The 22,035-nt window shown below is 42.2% G+C and overlaps 1 protein-coding gene across 1 annotated transcript in view; it reads right to left on the bottom strand.

The window, feature by feature from the left end:
- Maml2 (mastermind like transcriptional coactivator 2) overlaps nt 1–22,035 on the bottom strand; it is a 102,630-nt gene that overhangs the window by 11,801 nt on the left and 68,794 nt on the right. The window contains exon 4 of the mRNA XM_036192368.1: nt 669–872. Coding sequence (XP_036048261.1) covers nt 669–872 — 204 coding nt within the window. The remainder of the gene's footprint in view (nt 1–668; nt 873–22,035) is intronic.

The following is a 22,035-nucleotide window of genomic DNA, read 5'->3' as shown; positions in this document are numbered from 1 at the left end:
GGAGTTTGGGTTAGATGATGTCTGAGGATCCGGAGGAAAGAGTAGATAAGGACTGAAGCAAGGCTAGAGTTTGGGTGGTGTTTGGGGAAAACAACCTTGTGGTTCTTAAAAGGTCAGGCCAACATGGTGAACATGGAAATTTATTTAAAGTGTCTTTTTAAAAACAGACCGCCCATTCTGAGATGCTTTGATTTTTGGGAAGCCAAATCTTGGAGGTGAAACCCTGTGCTTGCCTTTAAAAATTCCCTTTAAAACTTGTGTGCCTCTACAAATCACTTTGGAGCTGCGGTGATTAAAGTGCAGTTCACTCTTTCCACCCCTTGAGGCTGGGAACAACAGATTTCATTTGCTACATTCAAATGCCCTGCTGGCCACAGACATTCCTGGACTGGGCAGGGCTAGTCATCCAGGGGCTGTGTACTCCATATGCCTAGCAGCTGGTAAGTCAGGTTTTTTGTTTTGTTTTATTTTTTGTTTGTTTGTTTGTTGGTTGGTTTCCTCCCCTGCATTTTAAATGGCTAGATTTAGTTTCTCTTGCACCCACTACATCCTCACTGCTGTCACATAAGTAGATGAAGAGAACATAGCAAAAAAGAGAAGGGCAAAGAGACACTTTAGATCTCCAAGGTCAAGAAGTCCACACCATAGAAGTTAGGAGATAGCTTTACCGAGTCAGCCAGCATCTGCTGCTGCAGGAGAAGCTGCTGCTTTGGCTCCATGGCTGGCCTCTGCAGGCTCTGTTTCTTCCCCATCATTTGCTGATTCAACAAAGACTGCTGGGAGTTCATGTAACCACTTGCAGTGTTTGGATTTGAGCAGGAGCTGGGACTTGGGCTGGGGCCTGTGCTCTGGCCTACCACAGCGTGTTGATCCTGCAGAAGAGAAAGGAGCAGGGAGAGCCACTGTGAACCACATACGACACAGGGAGCACAGAGGTGTTCGAGCCTAGATGCCAAATACTTTTGTCCTGTTGGCGATCAAGTTTGGTTAGTGTGTTGCACATCTGAAGAATTGGATTTGAAATGCAGAAGAAATCATTGCATAACATGCAAACAGAGCAGGTAGGTGAATGGTGGCCATTGGATACATTCCCATCTGACCCTTAGGGTAGAGTCTCCTCATTCCAGAAGGTGTTTATGGAACCTCATAGAAAATTACCATGAAGATACACAGTAATGCCCTCAACTTCTCAGAAGCAAAGGCACCACATAGTAACACCATTTGAAGTCAGTGTGCATTTGTAATTTCTGATCCTACTACAAAAATGGCATTCCAAGCATGTTTAAGTGTTGAATAGGTGTTCTAGACAGGAGGTACGTGTCCTCTTCCTCAGAGACTCATGAATCTCACACCAGCTGTGCTAAGGGGCCATGGCATTCACTGGCAATGGTGAGGAAAGTCTTGTCATATACCAAGTAATAATGGATACTGGTGAATTACCACTCTGATCTGAGGACTCTACTAGTTTTTCAACACTGATAGATTAGAACCCTGCAGGAAAGGGAGCTAAACCATGTGAAGCATCATTATTTCCCAATGAAGTATTCAGAGCCTGTACTACTAGGGCTCCAAGAGAACCAGAAAACATGGTCTCCTTGGAGATTCACATCTAAACATATGGAAAATGCTCATATGTACAAAGGTTAGGAATTATAAAATGAACCTGGGCATAGTGACATATTCTTGTAATCCCAGCTCTCAGAAGGTGGAGGCAGAATGACCATGGGTTCAAGGTCCTCCTTTGATATATAATGAGTTCGAGGCCAGTCTGAGATTCGGGAGACAAAGTCTCAATTAACAAAATATAAAACACAACAAACAAAACATTATAAAATAAAAATTTAGATTATGTAATAGAAACTCAACATCAAAAATCCTCATCCATTGATGACAGGGATCTGGGAGGTGGGTCACTTTGCATAAGTGCCAGCTCATGCTCATGGTGCCTTTGGGAAACAGGAAACATGCAGAGGCCAGACAGTCCAACTCTTCCCCCACAGCAGACAGCATGTGCTTACTGCAGATCAAAACAGGGACTGTCATGAAGCCTGAGTACTAGGGTAGCACACTGTTCTTGGGAATTATCTCCTCCTTTATTCCATTTTGTAAAATGTTATCCACTAAGCTCTTTTTAAAGGAGGAGAAAGCTGCCAGTCTGAAATCCAGTGCAATTGGGAACCTGATTGTAATAGCTGTCTCAACAGCAAAGGGATCTAGGATAATCGTAAGGACAGCCAGATGCCAAAACTTAACCCACGGACACTCGCAGCACTCAGGGCTTTCTGACATTTATCCAGTCCTCCCCACAAATGAGCAAGAACTTGTGTTTTCATCTCAGTTTTGCAGATGAGATATCTGAGCTGAGGAAGACCTTGGAGCTGTAAGTGTGAGAGTGGAGGAAGGTTGGAAGCCAGGTCAGTGGGACTGAGAATGCCCCTCTCAATTACAGGGTGCTGCTGCTCTAAGCTGAGACAGTAGCCACTGGAGAAAGGACTTTTATGAGCCATGTACCCGTGCAGTCATCTTCCTGTGACCTGCCTTCTAGTTGAAATCCACATGGCCCTGGGGTCACTTACTGCTAAGTGTCTAACAAGCCGCTAGGAACTCGGACTTGAGGACAGGTGCTTGAGAATCCCTGGCAGAGTGGCATAGGGAAAGATCTGTGAGTTGAGTGTCTGGGGGGAAAGCAGAGGAGGAAATACATGGGGGATCGAGGGCTGAACCTTGGGGCTCCTCAGATAACGGAGAGGGAAGCAGAGTCTCTGGTGGGAAGAAGGAGATAAGGCTGAGGAGTGTTAGGACCACTGGAAACCGCAGTGGAAGGAGTCGAGCCCAGAAGAAGGCGGTGAAAGCAGTCGCTGGACCTCTGCTCTCTTTCACCCTGAACCATCTAAGACATAACCTGAAGTTTTATGCAAGGCTTTGAGAAAAAGTATTTCATGTTTAAAAGAAATGATTGGCAAACAGATAGAAAAGCCTGCAGAACTGTTCTGATCACTTTGAATGGCTGTGTGGTGGACAACAGCAGGAGCTCTAGGGAGCAGCTCATCCCAGTCCTGGGGTGGTTCGGCCACTTATTAGGTATGAGGTGCGGCAGAAGCGAATTAGCCTTCCTTATCTGTAAAATGGGGACAGGGACAATGATGATGGTACTGAGGTGGTGACATCACAGACTCTCTGTGAGAACAAGAGGGTGCAATGGCTGGCTCCCAGGAAGTGCTACCAAGATGCCCACACATAGCTATTAATGATATTTCAAGAGTGCATTTTTATTTTTATCTCTTTACTTTTGAAGCAAATAAGTCAGTCTTCATAGGTCACTGAAAGCTATCTGTGACAACTTTATTGGAGATGCAGAGTTCAGTTGAAACTGGAAGGGGACACATACATCTGCATCCCCAGCTCACACATGAGCTCACAATGTACACTGATAGGTTGTCCAGACCTCAGTGCAGGGCCCCTCCCCCATGAACAATGGCAGCCCTAACTGGACTCAGAGGGTTGTTAATAACACAAAAAGGAGAACATGGAATTGGGAGGGGCAGGGACTAAGTGGTAGATAGATAGGATCAAACTACATTGCGTTAATGTATGAAATTTTCAAAGGATAAATAAAATGTGATTAAAAAAACTAAAAGAAAAGAGATGGACAGTGTGTTTGGTGTTGGCAGAACTGGTGAGCTTCAAAATAATTTCCAGAGAAATCTGGAACAGCACCCATCTCTGAGATTTATAAAGGATGTGCATGCCAAGAAAATGCAGCTCTTTTTCTCCCTAATCAAACAGATGGACTGTTCTAAAATTAGTTTCATTCCTAGACAATACCAAAAATATTCTAGGACCCTTTTCCCTAGAGTCTCAAGTGTTGTCCAAATTTGAAATTAGTGCCCTGGTGTGGAGGGAAGGGGGAGAGATAAATCCTTTTGGAATTTTGTAGCTTTTCCCCTTTGAACTTGTAGCTCATAGGCCTTACCGGGGTACTCTTACACACTCCTTCAGTTTGTGACTGAAGTCGCATTTAGCTGCTGTCACATTTTCTGCCCTTATGTTAGCTGTGTCTATGTGAAACACAAGACACCTCCTTCACAGACATGCCTTCATTGCCAAGATGTTGTGCAAACTTCAGTACATAAAATATTTTGAAAGAAAAATATGCTCCAATGCAGTGGCTCTGGGTTCCACAGCCAGCCTTACTGCTTCCCCAGACTCAGCCACAAGAACTCAACACCATAGAAGTCACCTGGTTCTCCCCTGACCCAATGCAGCCTTCCCTCTGGAGGGCACATGAAAGTCATGGGGAAGTTGCCCTCAGCTTCCATGGTACCGTGTGTGTGTGTATGTGCTTGAGTGACTGTGAATAACTCATGCTATTTCCATTGACATAGTGCTTTCTACTATAGAAAACCCGAGTCTAGAGAAATTGGAATCAAAGATTGATTCAGTAACAAGCAACAAACACACAACTGATTAACATAGTTAAGTCCAACTTTCATTTATGATTTTTCCTGTTTTCAGCTCTAATGTTTGATGCTAGCCCACCCTGTCTTCAATTCCTAGTCACAGGTTTTCATATCTGTGGTGTACATGTATGTTGAGATTATTATAGTTGTGCACTCCCACATCCCGCTTTAGAATATATATGTGTGCGTGCGTGTGTGTGTGTGTGTGTGTGTGTGTGTATGTATTTAATTTTCTACTTTAATTTTTTGAGATTATAATCTAGTTACAGCATTTCCTTTGTCCCTTGCCTCCCTCCAAACTCTCCCATGTACCCCTCTCCACTCTACTTCAAATTCATGACCTCCTTTTCAGCAATTGTCATTGCATGCTTATATGTATTTGTATATACATATACGCTCCCAAATATAGCCTGTTGTGCCTGTGTAATTTTCCTTGTGCGTATATTTTCAGGCATGACCATTTGGCACTGGACAACTAACTGGTGTGTTCTTTCCTGGGGAGACAACTTCTCCCACCCCCAGCTTGGCTCAGTTGCATGTAGTTTGTGGTGTAGGGTTGAGGCTAGGCTGCAACTTAGAATAAATACATATTCAACGAAACAGTTTGTATGAAGAAAATCTTAGGATCAAACGGTAGAGGCAAAGCTTGGCAAATGGATCTTACTTTAGCAAAGAGTTCTGTCCATTGTGGCCAACACATGAGCAATTTTTTTTTTTTTTTTCTGAGCTGAGGATTGAACCCAGGGCCTTGTGCTTGCTAGGCAAACACTCTACCACTGAGCTAAATCCCCAAGGAGCAATCTTTCTAAAAGATGCTACAAGATAAAAATGATGTGCTTAGTTACTCGTTTCCATGTGAAACAAGGATCCTGTCTGTCAGGGAGGACTGACTTCAGCCAAAGGCAGCAAATACAGGAATCCCCCATTTCCTTGAGAGACAGTGGAGATGGGAGGGCTCATTGGATTTAATCACTGCCAAAACAGTGTTGTGAGCTGTACAGACACACAACAGCATTTACAGAGGACTCAAAGTTTGAAAATATGTTATTTAAAAAATAGCTAAAGAATATTTGTTATTCTATGCATCTGATCAAAATGGCTTTCTGTGTCTCTAATTTACAAGGAGGATATTTAATGATTTTCCCCTTACTAACACGAAATCCTGCAAGTTACTAGAGATCCCTGGGAGTGCTTTGGCTGGGATGACTACCCTTTCTTTTTCTTGGCTTCCAGAGCTAGGCATCTGCAATTTGCAAAACAAATTCAAGATAAAGTACCCAGCTGGGCAGGACTGTACAGCAGAGCTCACAAACTGGTTTGCTGTTCAATCCTTCTTTCTTCTCTCCTCCCTTCTTGCTTTCCATGTCTCAATGAACTAACTGCTCAACTGTTCCCTCAGGCTATTCATCTTAGGCACTGTCTGCAGATAAAGCCATTTATTTATCTCTCTGCCTGAGAAACAAGCTGCCTGAGCTGTTCTTTCGGGTTCCCTCTCGCTGGCAAGACTTGTTCCTTCAAGTCATTTATTTGGGGTTTACGTGGCATGGTGGCTGCGGGCAGCTGAAGTGATTAACTGGCCCGAGTTTGACACAAGGACAAGGGCTGCAGAGCAATTTGTCAGGAGACTACCCGGGATGGGGTTTGGAAACCGAAGAACCAAAAAGACAAGACACTCCGGTCTCAGGCTGGGGACTTCAGGACTCAGTTTCAAGGGTCAGCAAATGACACAGAGGGCACCACAACCCACTGGCCACCCTTTTCTTTCTTTTTTTTTTTTTTAAAAAGTAAATACAATGCCACCAGAACAGGGCCCTCCACTTTCAGTCATATATTGTCCATAGCTGCTTTCACGTTATAATGACAGAGTTCAAGAGCTGTGGCAGAAACCTCATGGCTTACAAAGACCCAAATATTTACTGTCTGGCCGTAACAGAACACGTTTCCTGCCCCTGCTCTACTTAGCCAAGCTATGCTAGAAACTGTGCTCTTTTACATTAAATGGGGGAGCAGGGCAAACTGAGTAAGTAACACTATCATGATATGTGTTGCCATTAGTGACACCCTCACCCGCCCCTAGCACCCATCGCACATGTTGGGAATGGAAGAAACTTACAAAGCCTTTGTCCAACTCCACATTTTAGATGAAGATTGTGTCCCAAAACCTTAAGGAATTGAGATACACAAGGTCACAATCTAACCAAAAGATGAAGAAAGCCTAAATCCTGGGAAATGTATTACACAAAATACCCACCGGCTGGAGAGATGGTCCAGTGGTTAAGATCACTTGCTGTTCTTGCAGAGGTCCTGAGTTCAGTGCCTGGCATATACCTAGTTATTCACGACCACCTGTAACTGCAGCTCCAGGGGACCTGACACCCTCTCTGGTCTCCATGGGCACACACATGCACATGGGTGCATGTACACACATGGGCACACACATGGTACACATAAACTCATGCAGGCACACACATGCACACATTATTATTTTTTTTTTAATTTAGGGAAAAAATTCATTTGCTTAAGAGGTCTGCAGCTTGCCTGATATAAATGACTCTTTAGGTGTGTGTGTGTGTGTGTGTGTGTGTGTGTGTGTGTGTGTGTGTGTGTGTGTGAGTGTGTGTGTGTGTGTGTGTGTGAGTGTGTGTGTGAGTGTGTGTGTGTGTGTGTGAGTGTGTGTGTGTGTGTGTGTGTGTGTGTGTGTGTGTGTGTGTGTGCATGTGGCAGGGTGGGCATGTTGGAGGAGGTTGACAAGGAAGGGAAATATATTGAGCTTAGCATTTTCCTTTGTCCTCTGATGTAGTTCAGGAGGTGGATGCTTCTCCTCTGTAGGCTCCCCGCCCCCCCCCCCCCCCAACCTGCTCAGCAGGAAAGTCTGAGTCTGCACGTGTAGTCTCCTCGGTTCCGTTATGGGTATAAGGCTTCCTTCAGATATTACCTAATTTTCAAGTCACCAGGACACTGCATCTATTCTTAGCCTTTGGGGTGGACAGCTATTATGGGTTGGCTGTAAGAGCAGTTCCATGAGGAGGCTTTGGGATGGACTTTGGCCAGGAACAGAACATCAGTGGGTCAGGGCGGAGTGGGAAAAATGTGGTCACTCGGGAAGGAATGAGACATTTTTCTTAAATGAGAAATGCTTTAGCTTTAGAAGGGCTCTTTGTGGTGGGCCTGAAATTTCTGCTTTGTAAGTTGGATTTTGGTGCTCTGTCTCTAGAGCAGTGGGTCCGAATGTGTTGTTTGATTATGTTGCCCTGTGAAGATCTCACAAAGCCACCAGCTCTGCCCCTCTCTCACTGCCACAAACACAGAAACCAACAACAGTTCTATTGTTTCAGGATGTTTATACATTCCTTAAATGTGTCCAGACCACCTTCAGACCTCAGGTTGTGAAGTGCACCCTCTGCTCATTAAGTATTTGTTTTTGAGCATAACGATACATCTTACAGACAGAGCCACCAGCCAGGGACTAGGTATTTAAATGCAGAGCATAAGGGGGAAATTTCTCATTCAAAGCATAATGGTCCTATCTGTCTGGAACATTCCTCCTCTGCTTCCCTCTCCCAGCTGATGCTGATTTTTCCAGGGCTCAATTCAAATGTCTATCGGGAGGTCCCCTCTGCCTCCTCAAGGCTGAGGTAGGGGAGGTTTTTCTGTGGCCGAGACAAAGGGCACTAGCCTGGGCCACAGTACTTGTCACCCAGTAGCACAATGATGCCTTAGTTTATGCCTGTTTGTCTTCTAGCAATGCTTGGATGGCTGTGGTATGTTCATCAGGGTAGTCCCTGGGCACGGCGGACTCTCTTTCTAAAAGGTTCTTGATTTTAAAAAAATGTATGTGAATGAAGAAGGAACCAGTTCATACAGAAACAAGGGCAGAATTCCCTGTCATAAGATCTAAGGTGGCCCTGGGCTAATTCTCCTCAGTGACCCTGTGGAACTAACAGAGAAGGGAAAGTCAAGGGTGGAGACAATGTTTTTTTTTTTTTTAATTCTTCAATAAATTAAATTTTAATTTACAGTTTTCCCGCCCTCCTCTCCTCCCAGTCTCTCCCCTAACCCCTGTCTGTTCCCACCCTAACCCCAATCCACTCCTCCTCCATTTCTGTTCAGGAAAGGGCAGGCCTCACATGAGTGTCAACAAAACATGGCATATCAAGTTGCAGTAAGACCAAGCACCTCCCTGTGTGTTAAGGCTGGGCAAGGCGACCCAGTGTGAGGAGTCGGGTCCAAGGTCTTAATTCCAGTGTTTACAAATGCGTGTGTTACCACAGAGAACCCCTGTGGACAGATGCCTGGGAGGGTGGGAGGGAAGGTAGCTCCTGTCCCTACAGCAATGATGTCAGTGATGACAATGGAGGTGGTGTGCAATCTGATACAACTACTCCCATTAGAAGTTGTCAGCGTTTGAAAATTAGAAGCCCAGGTCATGTATCAAAGGTCTGACATCTCATTTCACCTCTATGATAACTACGTTTTCATTATTATTCCAATTTTAAAGATGAGGAGATTAAAAAAAAAAAAAAACCTTGTTCTAAAAGGCAAATGAGCTTGATAATACACAGAATATTTAGAAAATATTCCTATTTTCTAAAAGCAGTTTGAAATATGGGCAGCATATGTCATTGGCTGAAATCCCAACTCCACTTTTCAACATGCTGTATGGGGTTAACAATATCACCAGGAAATTTAAATGACCAAACAGCACAAAGTGAGTAAAGTTCTTAGGATGCATCTAACTTTGGATAGACGTTAATCTCTCTGCTTAAATTAACCTGATAGTTACTGCACATCATTTAGCTACATGACAACCAACAAAACGATATGGAGTTGATATTAATTCCAGATATACACCAATAAGCAATGATTACTCAATCCCTTTCACTTAATATAACTAGACATTATTAACACTGCTTCTACCAAATGAAACAAGACTGGGAAGTTGTATTTGTGGACAATTTTATCATTGGTAGACTGTATCTCGTAAGTGGTACAGACATTATACCTTAAATAATGGTGCCTTGAATGATTGCTGTGGGGCTCTATGATCACATCAGTTATAGCCTTTGCCTCACAAGGAATGTAATGTTTTGGGAGAGGTTTATTTGTTTTCATTTCAGTCTATGTACGTGGGTGTTTTGTCTGTAAGTATGTCTGTGTGCTATGTACTTGCAGTACCAGTGGAGGCCATTGGATTTTCTGGGACTGCATTACAGATCACTGTGAGTGTGGGTGCAGGGAACTGAACCTAGGTCTTTGGAAGAGAGCAGCTGATGCTCTTAACAGCTGTGCCATCTCTTCAGCCTTTTTTTTTTTTTTTTAAAGCTGGAGTCTCATATAGCCCAAGCTATTCTCAAATTTACTGTGTAGCTAAAGCTGACCTTGAACTCCTGACTCTCCTGTCTCTACCTCCTGAGTTCTGGGTCATCACAGATGTGTGCCACCACTCCCAGCCAGCACAGACAGTGTTTGCTCTGGTTGAATAAAGCTCTAAAGCTCACACTGAAACTTTGTCCTTATGCTGGTATTAAGACGTTGGGTCTCTTGAAAGATGATGGAGTTCTGGGGCCTCCACCCTGTGAAAGGACGAGAGTCCTCTTCTACTTTCTTCTGTCTGCCTGAGAGAAGATGCCACCCACAGGAGAGGTCTCTGCAGACAGCCATGTTGGTACCTTGACTTTAGAGGTGCAGATCTTCGTCTCTGCAAGTGATGGGGTTGGTGGTGTTTTAACACTGCAGCACAAATCCACCAGGCATTGAGGAAAGCTAACATTTATCCTTAACTCTTATCAGCTCACAGTTTATATATTTGTATATATAAGTACATTCTTTTAGGAGTCTGTTCCTGCAACCTATGAACCTTGCTAATTTTAGTCTTTCTTTATGACCTTATGTTTTCCAACTTTAAGATGTGAAGTTTAGATTATAATCTTTAAATTTTAATCTGACAGAATAGTTGAAATTCCATTTGTACTTCATTAAGAGAGCAATAAATACCATTGGGAGAAAACAATTCAACTTTTATTTCTCAGCTGAGTCTAAAATATGATTTGACAACATGGTATGTAAAGCTCCTGACTCTATTGGTGGGAAGTGGTAGTGCATACCTTTAATCCCATCATTCAGGATGCAGAAGACAGAGGCAGGCAGATGTCTGTGAGTTCAAGTCCAGCCTGGTCTACAGAGTGAGTTCCAGGACAGCCAGGGTCTACACAGAGAAACCCTGTCTCAAAAAGTCAAAGAAAAAAACAAAGACCAAAGGGGGAAAAAACAAAAACAAAACCAATCCCCACAAACAAACAAACAAACAAACAAACAAACAAAAACCAAAAGTTCTGCTTCTAATCAAGTAATAGGTTGATTCAGGTGGGGTGAAAAGAAGCATTTCTTTTCTTTCATAAATGAACAGAGGCTTGCAGCGAAAATGCCGGAGAAATGTACTGAATGCCAGATATATTCACACACATAAATGCCAGAAAGCACAATGTAGAATTGTGTAGCTCTGGTACTAACTTTGTTGTTGTTGTTTTTTGGTTTTCCGAGACAGGGTTTCTCTGTAGCTTTGGAGGCTGTCCTGGACTAGCTCTGTAGACCAGGCTGGCCTCGAACTCACAGAGATCCACCTGCCTCTGCCTCCTGGGTGTTGGGATTACAGGTATGCACCACCATTAAAATGTGTAGATTATTTCATATTTGTTTTGTATATTTTAGTACAGAATAGAGAATCAAGACTTAAAAGCTATCCCTAGAAAATTGTAAGGGATTTTTGTTTGTTTGTTTTGTTTTGTTTTGTTTTGTATTTTTTGCTTTTTTAAAAATAAAGAACCAAGGAAAAGATAGACATTATAGATATTTTTAAAAATCACTGAAACAAAACAAACAAAACAAAACAAACAAAACTGAAACAAAACAAACAAAAATCTCCTACAATTTTCTAGGGATAACTTTTAAGTCTTGATTTCTATTCTGTACTAAAATGTACAAAATAAATATGAAATAATCTGCACATTTTAATGTATTTCCTCTTAAGAGAAATGGAGGACATATTCAACATTATTGTCATGTTTACTGTATGGAACCACAGAGGGACAGACCATGCACACTGACTGGTCAGCATCTTCATGTTCATGATGTCTTTGATAATCTTTGAGTGTTTTACTCTAATGGCCACACAGGACATTAGGAAAGAGCCATGTGTTCTGTTACCCAAAGCACTAAAATTTCCCCTGGATTAGCAGACAAGCCACTAAGTGCTTCAATGGGACTTCAAAAAAGCCAGTTCTCCTTAAGCCTCTAAGGGATATGCTGCCAAAGAGTAGAGATTTCTCTTGAATCAGTTCCCAGAATATCAGGTTATTTACCAAATCTTATTTATGCAAATTATACAAATATATTTTTAATCTGCAGGGTACAACAGGAGCATTTTAGACAAAGAACAACCGTGAATAAAAAGTCCACTCAAACAATAAGGAAGGTCAAGGCTTTCTTGGTTTTATATTTTTAGCTACTTTGACTAAATCGGTGGCACCACTGTCTACTCTGCTGTTACTTTGTAGCTACAAGTCTAGAAAGAATAGGACGAATTTTAAGATGCATTCTGTTGAGTAACAGGATTAGGGATCTCTCTCCCACTCTCTCAGAGAGAATACTTCACACTTGAAATTATTTGTCCAATAAGTCCAGGAACAGGTAAGTATTTGATTAAAAATCAGATAAACTTCACTTCTAGCACAATTCACAACTACCCAAATATTAAGAAAGTAACATGAATACTGAAAACTTTCATTAAAACTTCAAATACAAAAGTTGGTTATCACATCCAGTGTCTGAACTTGGAATGTTGGTTGTTGCTCAATAAAAGATCCTAGAGACATCTTTCTGCTTACTATGAAAGCCTGGAATGTAAATTCCGTATTACAGATGGACATGAACTTGTAACCCCCGTTTCTCAGCAAATTTGGGTAGGTTGGTTCCATTGGGTTCTGAAACAGATTCTCGATAGGAATGGTAACTGTCCAGTCATGTTTCAGTTGGGTAAACATTTGTGGCTTATGCTCCTAACTGCTGATCATGAGAGAATGCATGGAGACTGATACACTGTGTGATTTCCAGGGTTTGCACTGTCTTATGCTTTCCAGCCTCGTGTGTCACTTCTAAAAAGAATATACATCTGGGGCTGCTGCAACTCCTTGGTGACTGGGTAGATTCAAATAACAGCTCATTTAGTATACAGTTAACATTTAAATCAAAACTATGACTAAATTTGAGCCAATTAGATCCTTTTAGAGTTTAAAACTATTGCTATTCAGCTATCCTGAGACAGAAACAAAACAAAAATTAAAAGCAACTTCCCCATAAGATCAGCAGAGCTTGGGCCAAGCATATGAAATGCCATATTATTGAACAACATGGAGCTTAATCTCAACTATTACTGTACATGCATATTACCAAAAAATGTTGGTTTGAAAAGAATGTTTAAAAAATTCATCAGCTACTGTGGTTGTTTTGGCATCAGTAAGACACAGCTGGATTATCTCACCCGAGGGCCTGATTTGCTTAATAGATTTTAAGCCGAGGTTCATCATGTTCATCTGATTCTCCCACAGTACTCACTTCTGCTTTTGTCTTGTAGAACGGCTTCATCTACACCACTGGGTATCAGCATCATTTTTAAAAGTTGCCATTTTTAAGGTATCAGGCCAGCTTTAGCACTCTGTGTTTAAAAGGTGGCATGTGAACATTTTGAGAGTTAACTAAATCTGTGTGTTTTGAGCTGAGTTGATACAAAACAACACTGCTAGACACGGTGATAATGTGACTGACTTCTTAGTCTTACAGTGTTTGGAAGAGCAATTCAGTTGGTTTCAGGTAAGTAAATGCCACCGAATGTGACAATGGAGGGCCTGTGGAGGATGTAGTCCTTCCGCAGTGAGATGCCATTGCTGCCCTTCACCTCCTGGCACAGGATGAACATTCCACACAGTTTCCTTGCTCTCTGCCTTCACCAACTTTCTGGCAGCTGGATTCATCATCCCACCCCACCCCCCGGTAATCAAGATGCAGTTGATCTCAACGCTTTATCACGTCCTTAGATTTTAGCTTGTCTGGCTCATAAGAGATAGAAGGATGGTCACTGTTTGCCTGGGAAAAATACTACTCTTCTGGATAAGTTAGGAGATTTCACCAATTTTATTGTATTTATTATTCATACAATTCAAAAAGAGGCTATTGGTATGTGGGGAATACATTTACCAAGTCAACTTTAGTATTAACAGAAACAGCTATTCCTCTTACAAGCCCATGAGTGTTCACAGGCTAGAGGGAATCATGGACTTTGATAGATACAGTTACTTCTTAGGGAAGTCAGGAGTGTGGTCGTTTACCAAGGGGCATTTGTCACAGGAAAGGAAGGATGTAGTGTTTCCATTTAAATGCAAATAATAGCTCACACTGTTCTGTATAAAGTGATTTATTTCGATACATTTTCTAAATCTCCTAAAGATTTTAGGTGAGCTGCTTCAAAATAGTGGTCAAGGCCACGTGCTCAAGGACCAGTGTTACACAATGGTCAAGCTCCTTCATGTAAATATCTATGGCCAAGGATAGGAAATCAGTCAGGCCTACCAAGATTTATGAAGTGCTTGTTATAGGAAGCCATTCCCTGAACAAGAGCAGGGACATAGAGTAGCATCAGGGGTGATCTATCCTCTGCCAACTATAAGGTCTTAATTTGTTACAGTACCCATTATCATTGCATAGTTTTCTTAATTTTATTATCCCACCATAACATCAATACTTAATTATGACCAGAGGAAAAAACCTATCTTGCCTCTCTTTACTTATGGACATGTATTTGAATATAGTCTCAAGATAATGAAAACTGCAGTGCTTACAGGTTATGAATATTTTCTGAGGAAACGGGTTCTATTTAGATATTTAAATGAAAAACTAATCTTTTCTGTTTGAGGATTTAGAGTAAAACTACTGGGAGACACTGGGCCTGTTTGCTCTCTACATGACTCTGGGTCTCTGTGATGGTTAGAATCTAGTTTGATGTTAAAAGAAGAGCTTGTGGTTACCTGTGGACCAGGTAGAGACAAGGAGTACCCCAGAGGCTGCATTTGGATGGTTTGGAGGCCTAAACAGCTTTTACTCAACTTCTTTGGTCATGCTTTAGGTAGATTAATGGGTAGGGATTAGCGGTACCTACACACTAACAATTATAATCAAGTTATAAAACACAATATAAGTTGCATTTTACAGACATATAAAAACAACAGTAACCAGATCTGTATGTTGAGGGAGGGAGGGAGGGAGAGAGAAAGAGGAGTGAGGAGAGATTGCTTTGTCAGATTTCATCTGGAAGTATCACCTACACTTCTAGATAGTCTACAGCAATGCTTTCACATAAGTATATCTCTTAGAATAATGATGCAATAATGCTTATAAAAATTTCATAGTTTTATAAGTTCACTTCAACCCAGAAGAACAACTTTTTTAATTTAAAAATACTGTGTTTTCCTTCCTTAAAATGCTTCTTGGTAGTAAAACAAAGATTTAAAAATCCCAATATAAAAGTCTATAAGCCAGCTAATCAACAATAGAATAGATACAATTATTTTTCCTTAACTTTTAAGAAAACCTCATCCAGGCAGTGGTGGCACACTCTTTTAATCCCAGCACTCAGGAGGTAGAGACAGGAGGTCTCTGAAAGTTCGAGGCCCGCCTGGTCTACAGAGTTCCAGGACAGCCCTGGATACACAGACAAACTCTGTTTTGGAACATAAACTGAAAGAAAGTAAGAAAGAAAGAAAGAAAGAAAGAAAGAAAGAAAGAAAGAAAGAAAGAAAGGAAGGAAGGAAGGAAGGAAGGAAGGAAGGAGGAAGGAAGAAATAAAAAAGGGCAAGCAAGCAAGGTGAGGGGAGGGGAAGAAGAGGGGAGGGGAGGGGGGAGGGAGGGAAGAGAAGGGAGAGAGATAATGTCAGGACAGACACCAGCCTCTTATGGAACCTGGTGAGGAAGAATTTGGCTTGAAAAAAATCACAATCAATGTCTTATTGATAGATGATAGGACAATGTCTTATTGATAGATGATGGGAAGAACAGTGACATCAGTTGATAATTTGATTTCTGACTAATGAGCTTGCTGAATCTGAAAATGGTGTGTGTGTATGTGTTGTTTGTTCATATATATTATGGGAATATGTCTTTATCTATTCTTTTATAAATTACCAATTTCACTTATTGTCATATTTTTAAAATTTGTTAAAAATTGCATGTCAAAATGGAGTCAAACCTAAGGCTTGATTAACTGTCCTTTCTTGGATGTGATGCTTGGGAGCAGATCTTCCCAAGCCTCTCCTGCACCCCTAGCAGGCACTTTCAAGTTAGCCTCACTCTGACAAAAGAGCACCTTGGCTTCCAGCCACTGAGGATCAGAGAACGAATGCAATCTCATAGCAACAGACACAGAGCAGTCCCTCACTACAAGCCTTGTCCAACAATCATGTCTTTAACCAGAACAAAGGTTGACAGTGATTAATCATTCCGTGCTTCCTTGTTCCGGGCTGCACGTGTCCCTTCAGCGTAGGCAGTCTGGCAGATTTCCTGTCTGTGACACCACTGTGCCATGCCTGAAGGGATGCTCAAGCAGCCTTCTCTCAGTTCTCATTTTGAATGATCGAGGCATGTACAGTTGCTCTGTACACAGTGTCCTGACTCTGATTCTGAGCCTGGCAGACCTTGAATGGATACGGGGAGCCCCACAATACGCTGTTCACTTCACGTCTGCATACTAGTTATGCTCAAGCATAGTTGAAAAAATTGATTAAGTAGTGTTTTCTCCAACCTTGGAAATCTGTTCTCTTTACCTACCACTGCTGAGCTGATAGACTTCAGTCGTGAGGTTGGAGGACATCACTACCTTCAGTAACATTTCTGTATGGAAACAGTCAGTAGGCTGTTAAAGCATCATTTAATCAAAGTAATCAAATCATTTTCAGGAATCCTCTTTCAAGTATTATATTTCACAAGACAGTAGAGTTGGAAGGTGAGCAAACATCATAGTGAGTGGCCTCAGGTAACGTAATGTCATAGTGACATCCTGGTCTCCTTTCTGTGTTTCTGGTCCTGGGCTTAGGCACTGTTCATCTGTCTTGCTAGGTCATACTATGAGGACTTGAAGAGTTGTCCCCCCTCACTTTTAACATGTAAATACAACTGATGTGACCATGTTCCATGTGAGCTGGGGGTGAAATGAGGTGAAATGATTGATCACAAGACACGGATTTCTGAAGGATGAGGGACAAAGTACGGACATAAGGGCAACAACAAAAATGAGCAAGAGGAACATACTGCTTTTCCAATAAACAGTGGCATCTAACAATGAAAGAACACGACTCCTAAGGATTTTTATGTCTCTTCAGTTCTCTTATCAAATTAAACTAGAATTAAGTAGTGACAGATTTCCAGGAGGTGAAGTAGATTTTCACACATACACACACAGTGTAAAAGCTAAAGCAGGACACCAAAAAGCAAACTGTCAGTCATGTACTTGGCCCTTGAGTACAGAGCTGTGATGTGACCACACTAGTCCAAGGTCAAGCCAGTCATTGCTCCAGCACATATAGAGGAGGCATTCATGGGACCCACCCTTAAGACCCTTGACAGGTGATGGCTGCTAGGGGAGGGAGCATCTCTTTTCTTCAGGGGTGTGGCCTCTGCTAAGTTGCTCATGCTGCCCTAGATGGCCCTACACCCTTGCACATACACAGAGCACTAACTGAACTCAGTGGGTTAACCAGAAGAAGAAGGAGTGTTAGGAGGTAGTGTGGGGTCTGGGACAGGAGCGGGATGTGGTTATGATCTAAATACATTGTTTCACATGAGAAGTTATCAAAAAATATATCATTAAAAAGGGAAGAAATCAAACAGAAGGACCACCTTATTACAGGAAACTCAAGTAAGAGGGACCACAAGACTCATGAAGACCAAAGCAGTCTGATGAAGAGCTCTTTCAGAAAGCAAACCTCTTTCAACCAGAGCTTTCCATAACCCATCTTTAAAACCAGTGACCTTGGAACTGTGAAGAAAACTGAGTGACTTTGGAACTGTGAAGAAAAACTCAGTGACCTTGGAACTGAAGAAAACTGAGTGATCTTGGAACTGTGAAGAAAAACTTCGGAGTAGAGGAGCATGGGTTTAGGGTTTGAGATGGTCACAATGGTATTGTAAAACTATCCAATCTGGGTATTTTGACTCAGTCCAGCTATCATTTTATGTTCTAACTGGAATAATGTGTCTTTCTAGTTAAGGCAGATTGGCTTCATATGAATGTACTTTAAAACAACAATTGGATTGACCCAATCTCCTTAATTTTTTTTCCAGTTAGAACCCGAGGTTATAATATTTGGTGGCTGTGATGGTTAATCTTCAATCAACTTGACTAGATTTAGAATTACATGGTGACACATTTCTGGGTGTGTCCATGAGGGTATCTCTAGGAAAGTTTAACTGAGAGAAGAACCACCCTGAATGTGGGCAGCACTATCTCATGCTTTCCAGTTCTGGAACAAGTGGAACAGAGAAAGTTTGCTGAGCACCAGCATCCACCTTTCTTTTCTTCCTCAATGCAGACATGAGGTACCCAGTGCAGCCCAGGCCGCTGTTAGGCCTTGCCTGCCAGGTTGGACCTGGCACTCAAACTGCCAGCCAAACGACACTTTCCTTCCATAAGTTTCTCTTGTCAGGTGTTTTTAAAATAACAAGAACAATCACAAACAGTGGCTTAAGTCAAAGTCTTCAAACAAAGACCTCCATCAACCATGACGGAGACTCTGAAATGATGGGGCAGCCAGCACAGAGCATTAGAGCAATTACTAAATCATTAGCAAGCAGATCTTGCATTCAAATACTGGTTCACTTGAGCGGTTTATCCATAAACACTAGTAATGGCTATCCTGTGTTGGGGATTTACAGAGAGTTGCTATTGACTCTTACAAATGATCCCACTGCATAACTTCATAGAGTCTATGCCAATGCCCCTTTGCGTAGCTGAGAGAAGTGGTACTTGGGATGTTACTCCAGTCACCTAGTTAGCAAGTATCAGGTCAAAGATGCCAACATAGGCATCCCTGTGCTGGGCAGAGCCCAGAGCTGTCGTGGAAGATATAAAACGAATCCAGCCAAAGTCCCAGTTATGTATCAGTGGTAGACCTACTTGACAGGTACATACTGGAAATACAGAAATGTGAAACAATGATGTTAAGTGACTGTAGATGGGTATAGTCTGCCTTCCATACTGGAATACTGCAACCCTGAGTGGCTGCTTTGCTTTGCTGGACCTTAGTTTCTTTATCTGCAAAGGTAAGACGATGCTTTAATGTCCAGGTGGCAGCAAAACAGTTTTTTATTGGTGAAATTATTAAGGCCACTCCACGTAGTTAAAAGGGAGGTTTATTTAGTGGCATAACTTACAAATGAATGGATAGTTAGGTTACAGGGTCTGGGAAAGGCCTGCCGCAGTCTGGCCATGTTCTCTAGAGAACTCTGCTAGGTCTACCTCCAGCGTCCAGAGTCCAAGAACCAAAGAGAGCCTCTGCATCCAGAACTCAGATCTTCAGCATCCTCTCTCAGCACCGCCTTGTAAGCGTGGCCATTACCAAAGCCTCATTGGGGGTTAAAACTTCCAGGTCAAAGCTGGAATGGCTGCCCACTACAGTTTTTCCCTCTTTCTGTTTCTTTTGTGACTGAACCCTGGGTCTCTTGCTTCATGCAGCAGAACAGAGCTATACCTCAAACTCAAGCACTGACTTTTAATTGAGACGTTATCCACAAAAATGAAAAGAGGCATGTTGTAAACACTTCTCTAGCTGGTTGTTCATTATAGTTTCATGAGAAAATGCAATCATGAAGGGGCTGACAGGCTTTCCTATTGGGTCAGTTCAATAAATGGAGATGGGCACAGGGCAGAAAATGAAAGCACAGGGAAAAGGCAAGTTCTGGAACCATCAGTGAGGACCTGTGAACACTTTGCACAACCAGGAAGACACACCAAAGTGACCCAAAAATAAGTGACTAAGGAGCTGGAGGACAGGGATGGAGAGATGACTCAGCTGTTAAAAGCACTTGGGAGGGAAGGGTGAGTAGATCTCCATGAGTTCAAGGCCAGCTAGAGCCACCTAGTAAGACTCTGTCTCAAAAATAAAACAAAATAAGAAAATCAACAATGAAGCCAACAAGGAAAAGAGTGTTCTTGTTCTTCCAGAGGACTAAGTTTGGTTCCCCACGTGCATCTACAGCAGCAGCTCACAGGCACCTATAACTCATTTCCAGGGAACCTGATGATTCACTTCAGGCCTCAAAAGGTGCCTTGCACACATGCACATACACACAAAATTAAAAAAAAAAAAATCCTTGTTTTTTTTGTGAAGAATCTGCAGCATCCTGGCATAGGTGTTAAAAAACGTAGACTGCAAGCCAGATGTGGTGGTGCACGCCTTTAATCCCAGCTCTTAGGAGGCAGAGGCAGGCAGATCTCTGTGAATTTGAGGCTAGCCTGGTCTATAATGCCAGTTCCAGGACAGCTGGGGCTACACAGAAAAATCCTGTCTTGAAGAAAAAAACAAAAACAAAAACCAAATGAACAAAAAGACTGTGGATTGCATTTAACCTGGGTTTCAATTCTGGGCTGCTCAGCTTTAGAGCTTTAGAGCTTCTCATTAGGGAGATGGGGTCAGTGACTATGACCACACAGCTTCAAGGTGGTATATAGGAAGTGCTTTATGATGACTATCATTGCTTAATTCCTCAGTCATGGCAGTGTGAAGGAAAGGATGTAACTTCAGGTGAGGTATGCATGTGAGATCATAAGTTTGTGGCTTCCAGTATTTTGGTACCTAGGGAAGATATTCAAAAGAGGTATTTGGAACTATCTTTAAACAGATCATTAGGGTTCTTCTGGAGTCATTTTGTCCGAAGCATAATCTTTATTTAAAACAGACTGATCATAGTGAGAGGGCACATATCATACTTGAAATTGGGCCTCTGTCTATACCCAAGTAGATAAACCATTTGATTCGATAATATACAGTCCAGCTCTTACATGAACTGCCTCCGGGAAGACTGCCAACATGAGAGGAGACACTGTCTGCAGGCACGCAGTGGGATGGTGACTAGTACACGGGGAAAGAACAGAGACCAAAAAACTGCAGTCCAGGAAAGAGACCGACTACAAGATGAAAGCTGGGTGTGGGGAGGAGGAGGAGGGAAAGGAGAAAGGTCAAGAGGAGAGAAGATGAAGAAGAGGGGAGGAGGGTGGGAAGGAAGAGGAGAAGGAGGATGGGTAGGGAACAGAAAAGGAGGAGGAACAGAAAAGGAAGAGAGGAGCAGGAGGGAGGGAGAGGTTTGGTGGAGAGATTTGGAAAAGGATGGAAAAACCTTATAGGTGGTTGTCAGTTCAGTTTTTAATTTGAACAGTAAGATAAGCTATTAGAGGATTTTGAGCAGAGTGTGACCTGGTCTATTTACATTTTAAAAATTGCCCTGACATCTGGTGTGACCATATTATTGTATGGGGGTGGGAGGGTATATGGGTGATTTGGGTCAAAAAGGTGACCTTGGAAAGTGACTGGATTTCACCCAGATTCAAAGGCTAAATAGTGACTAACCAATGCCCTGGATGTGGGTGTGAGACAAAAAAAAAAAAAAAAAAAAAAACAAAAACAAAAAACAAAAAACAAAAAACAAAAACCCCCCAAAAAACCCAAACAAATAAACAAAAAAAAACCTGGTAAGGATTACTTTTTGTGTAGCAGTTTCCTAGAGGATTAAAACCTTCCATCTTAGAGGGAAGTTCATTAAAACACTGGATGTTAAAAAGGGAAGCAAAACAACAGTATGTTTTAAGGGCGGTGGATGGCTCTGTCCCGCAGGGAAGGTCCTTCAGCATAGGAAGAGAACACTCAAAATAGCAGCAGGAAGTTCCAGAAGCTGAACAGATTCATTAGGCCCCTCCCTCTCAAGCAGCTTTAAGCATATGTATAAGAACTGCTCAAAGATCCTCAGACAAGCTGAGCAGCATAGAAGAGGCTTAGACCAACTGAGCTGCTTGGAAAGGACACTCTAACCTACTGAGCAATCTGCAGGTTGTGTCATGGGGCTTTGCTTAGGGCTTACACTTTCAATGTCAATTGCATTTTCTCACACATACTCACCACAAAAGATCACTATCACAGAGTTGAAACTAGGAAAACAATTAGCTTCATAACCTCTTTCACTACTCTTTTGTTTTGCATGCATCCTGACCTTCTCTGTCCCTAATACTACCCATTGCTTAAGTCTGGTGGATACAGAAGAGACCAGCTGAAAGGGTGTAGACAGGATCCCTGAACATCCATGGGAAGGTCATCAGAAGATGGATGGAGTCAGCGGTGCCTAAGGATGGAGGAAGACAATGGATGGGAAATGAACTTTGAAATCAATGCCCTGGCTTTGGCAGGAGCCTTTTTGTCAGATTGGAGACAAAACCATGTTTGCAGTAGGGTTGAGATAAAATGAAAAGGTAAGTGTGGGGGAAGAA

Source organism: Onychomys torridus, chromosome 7 (assembly GCF_903995425.1).
Source record: "Onychomys torridus chromosome 7, mOncTor1.1, whole genome shotgun sequence".
NCBI lineage: Eukaryota > Metazoa > Chordata > Mammalia > Rodentia > Cricetidae > Onychomys > Onychomys torridus.
This window is presented reverse-complemented; position numbering and strand designations above follow the sequence as displayed.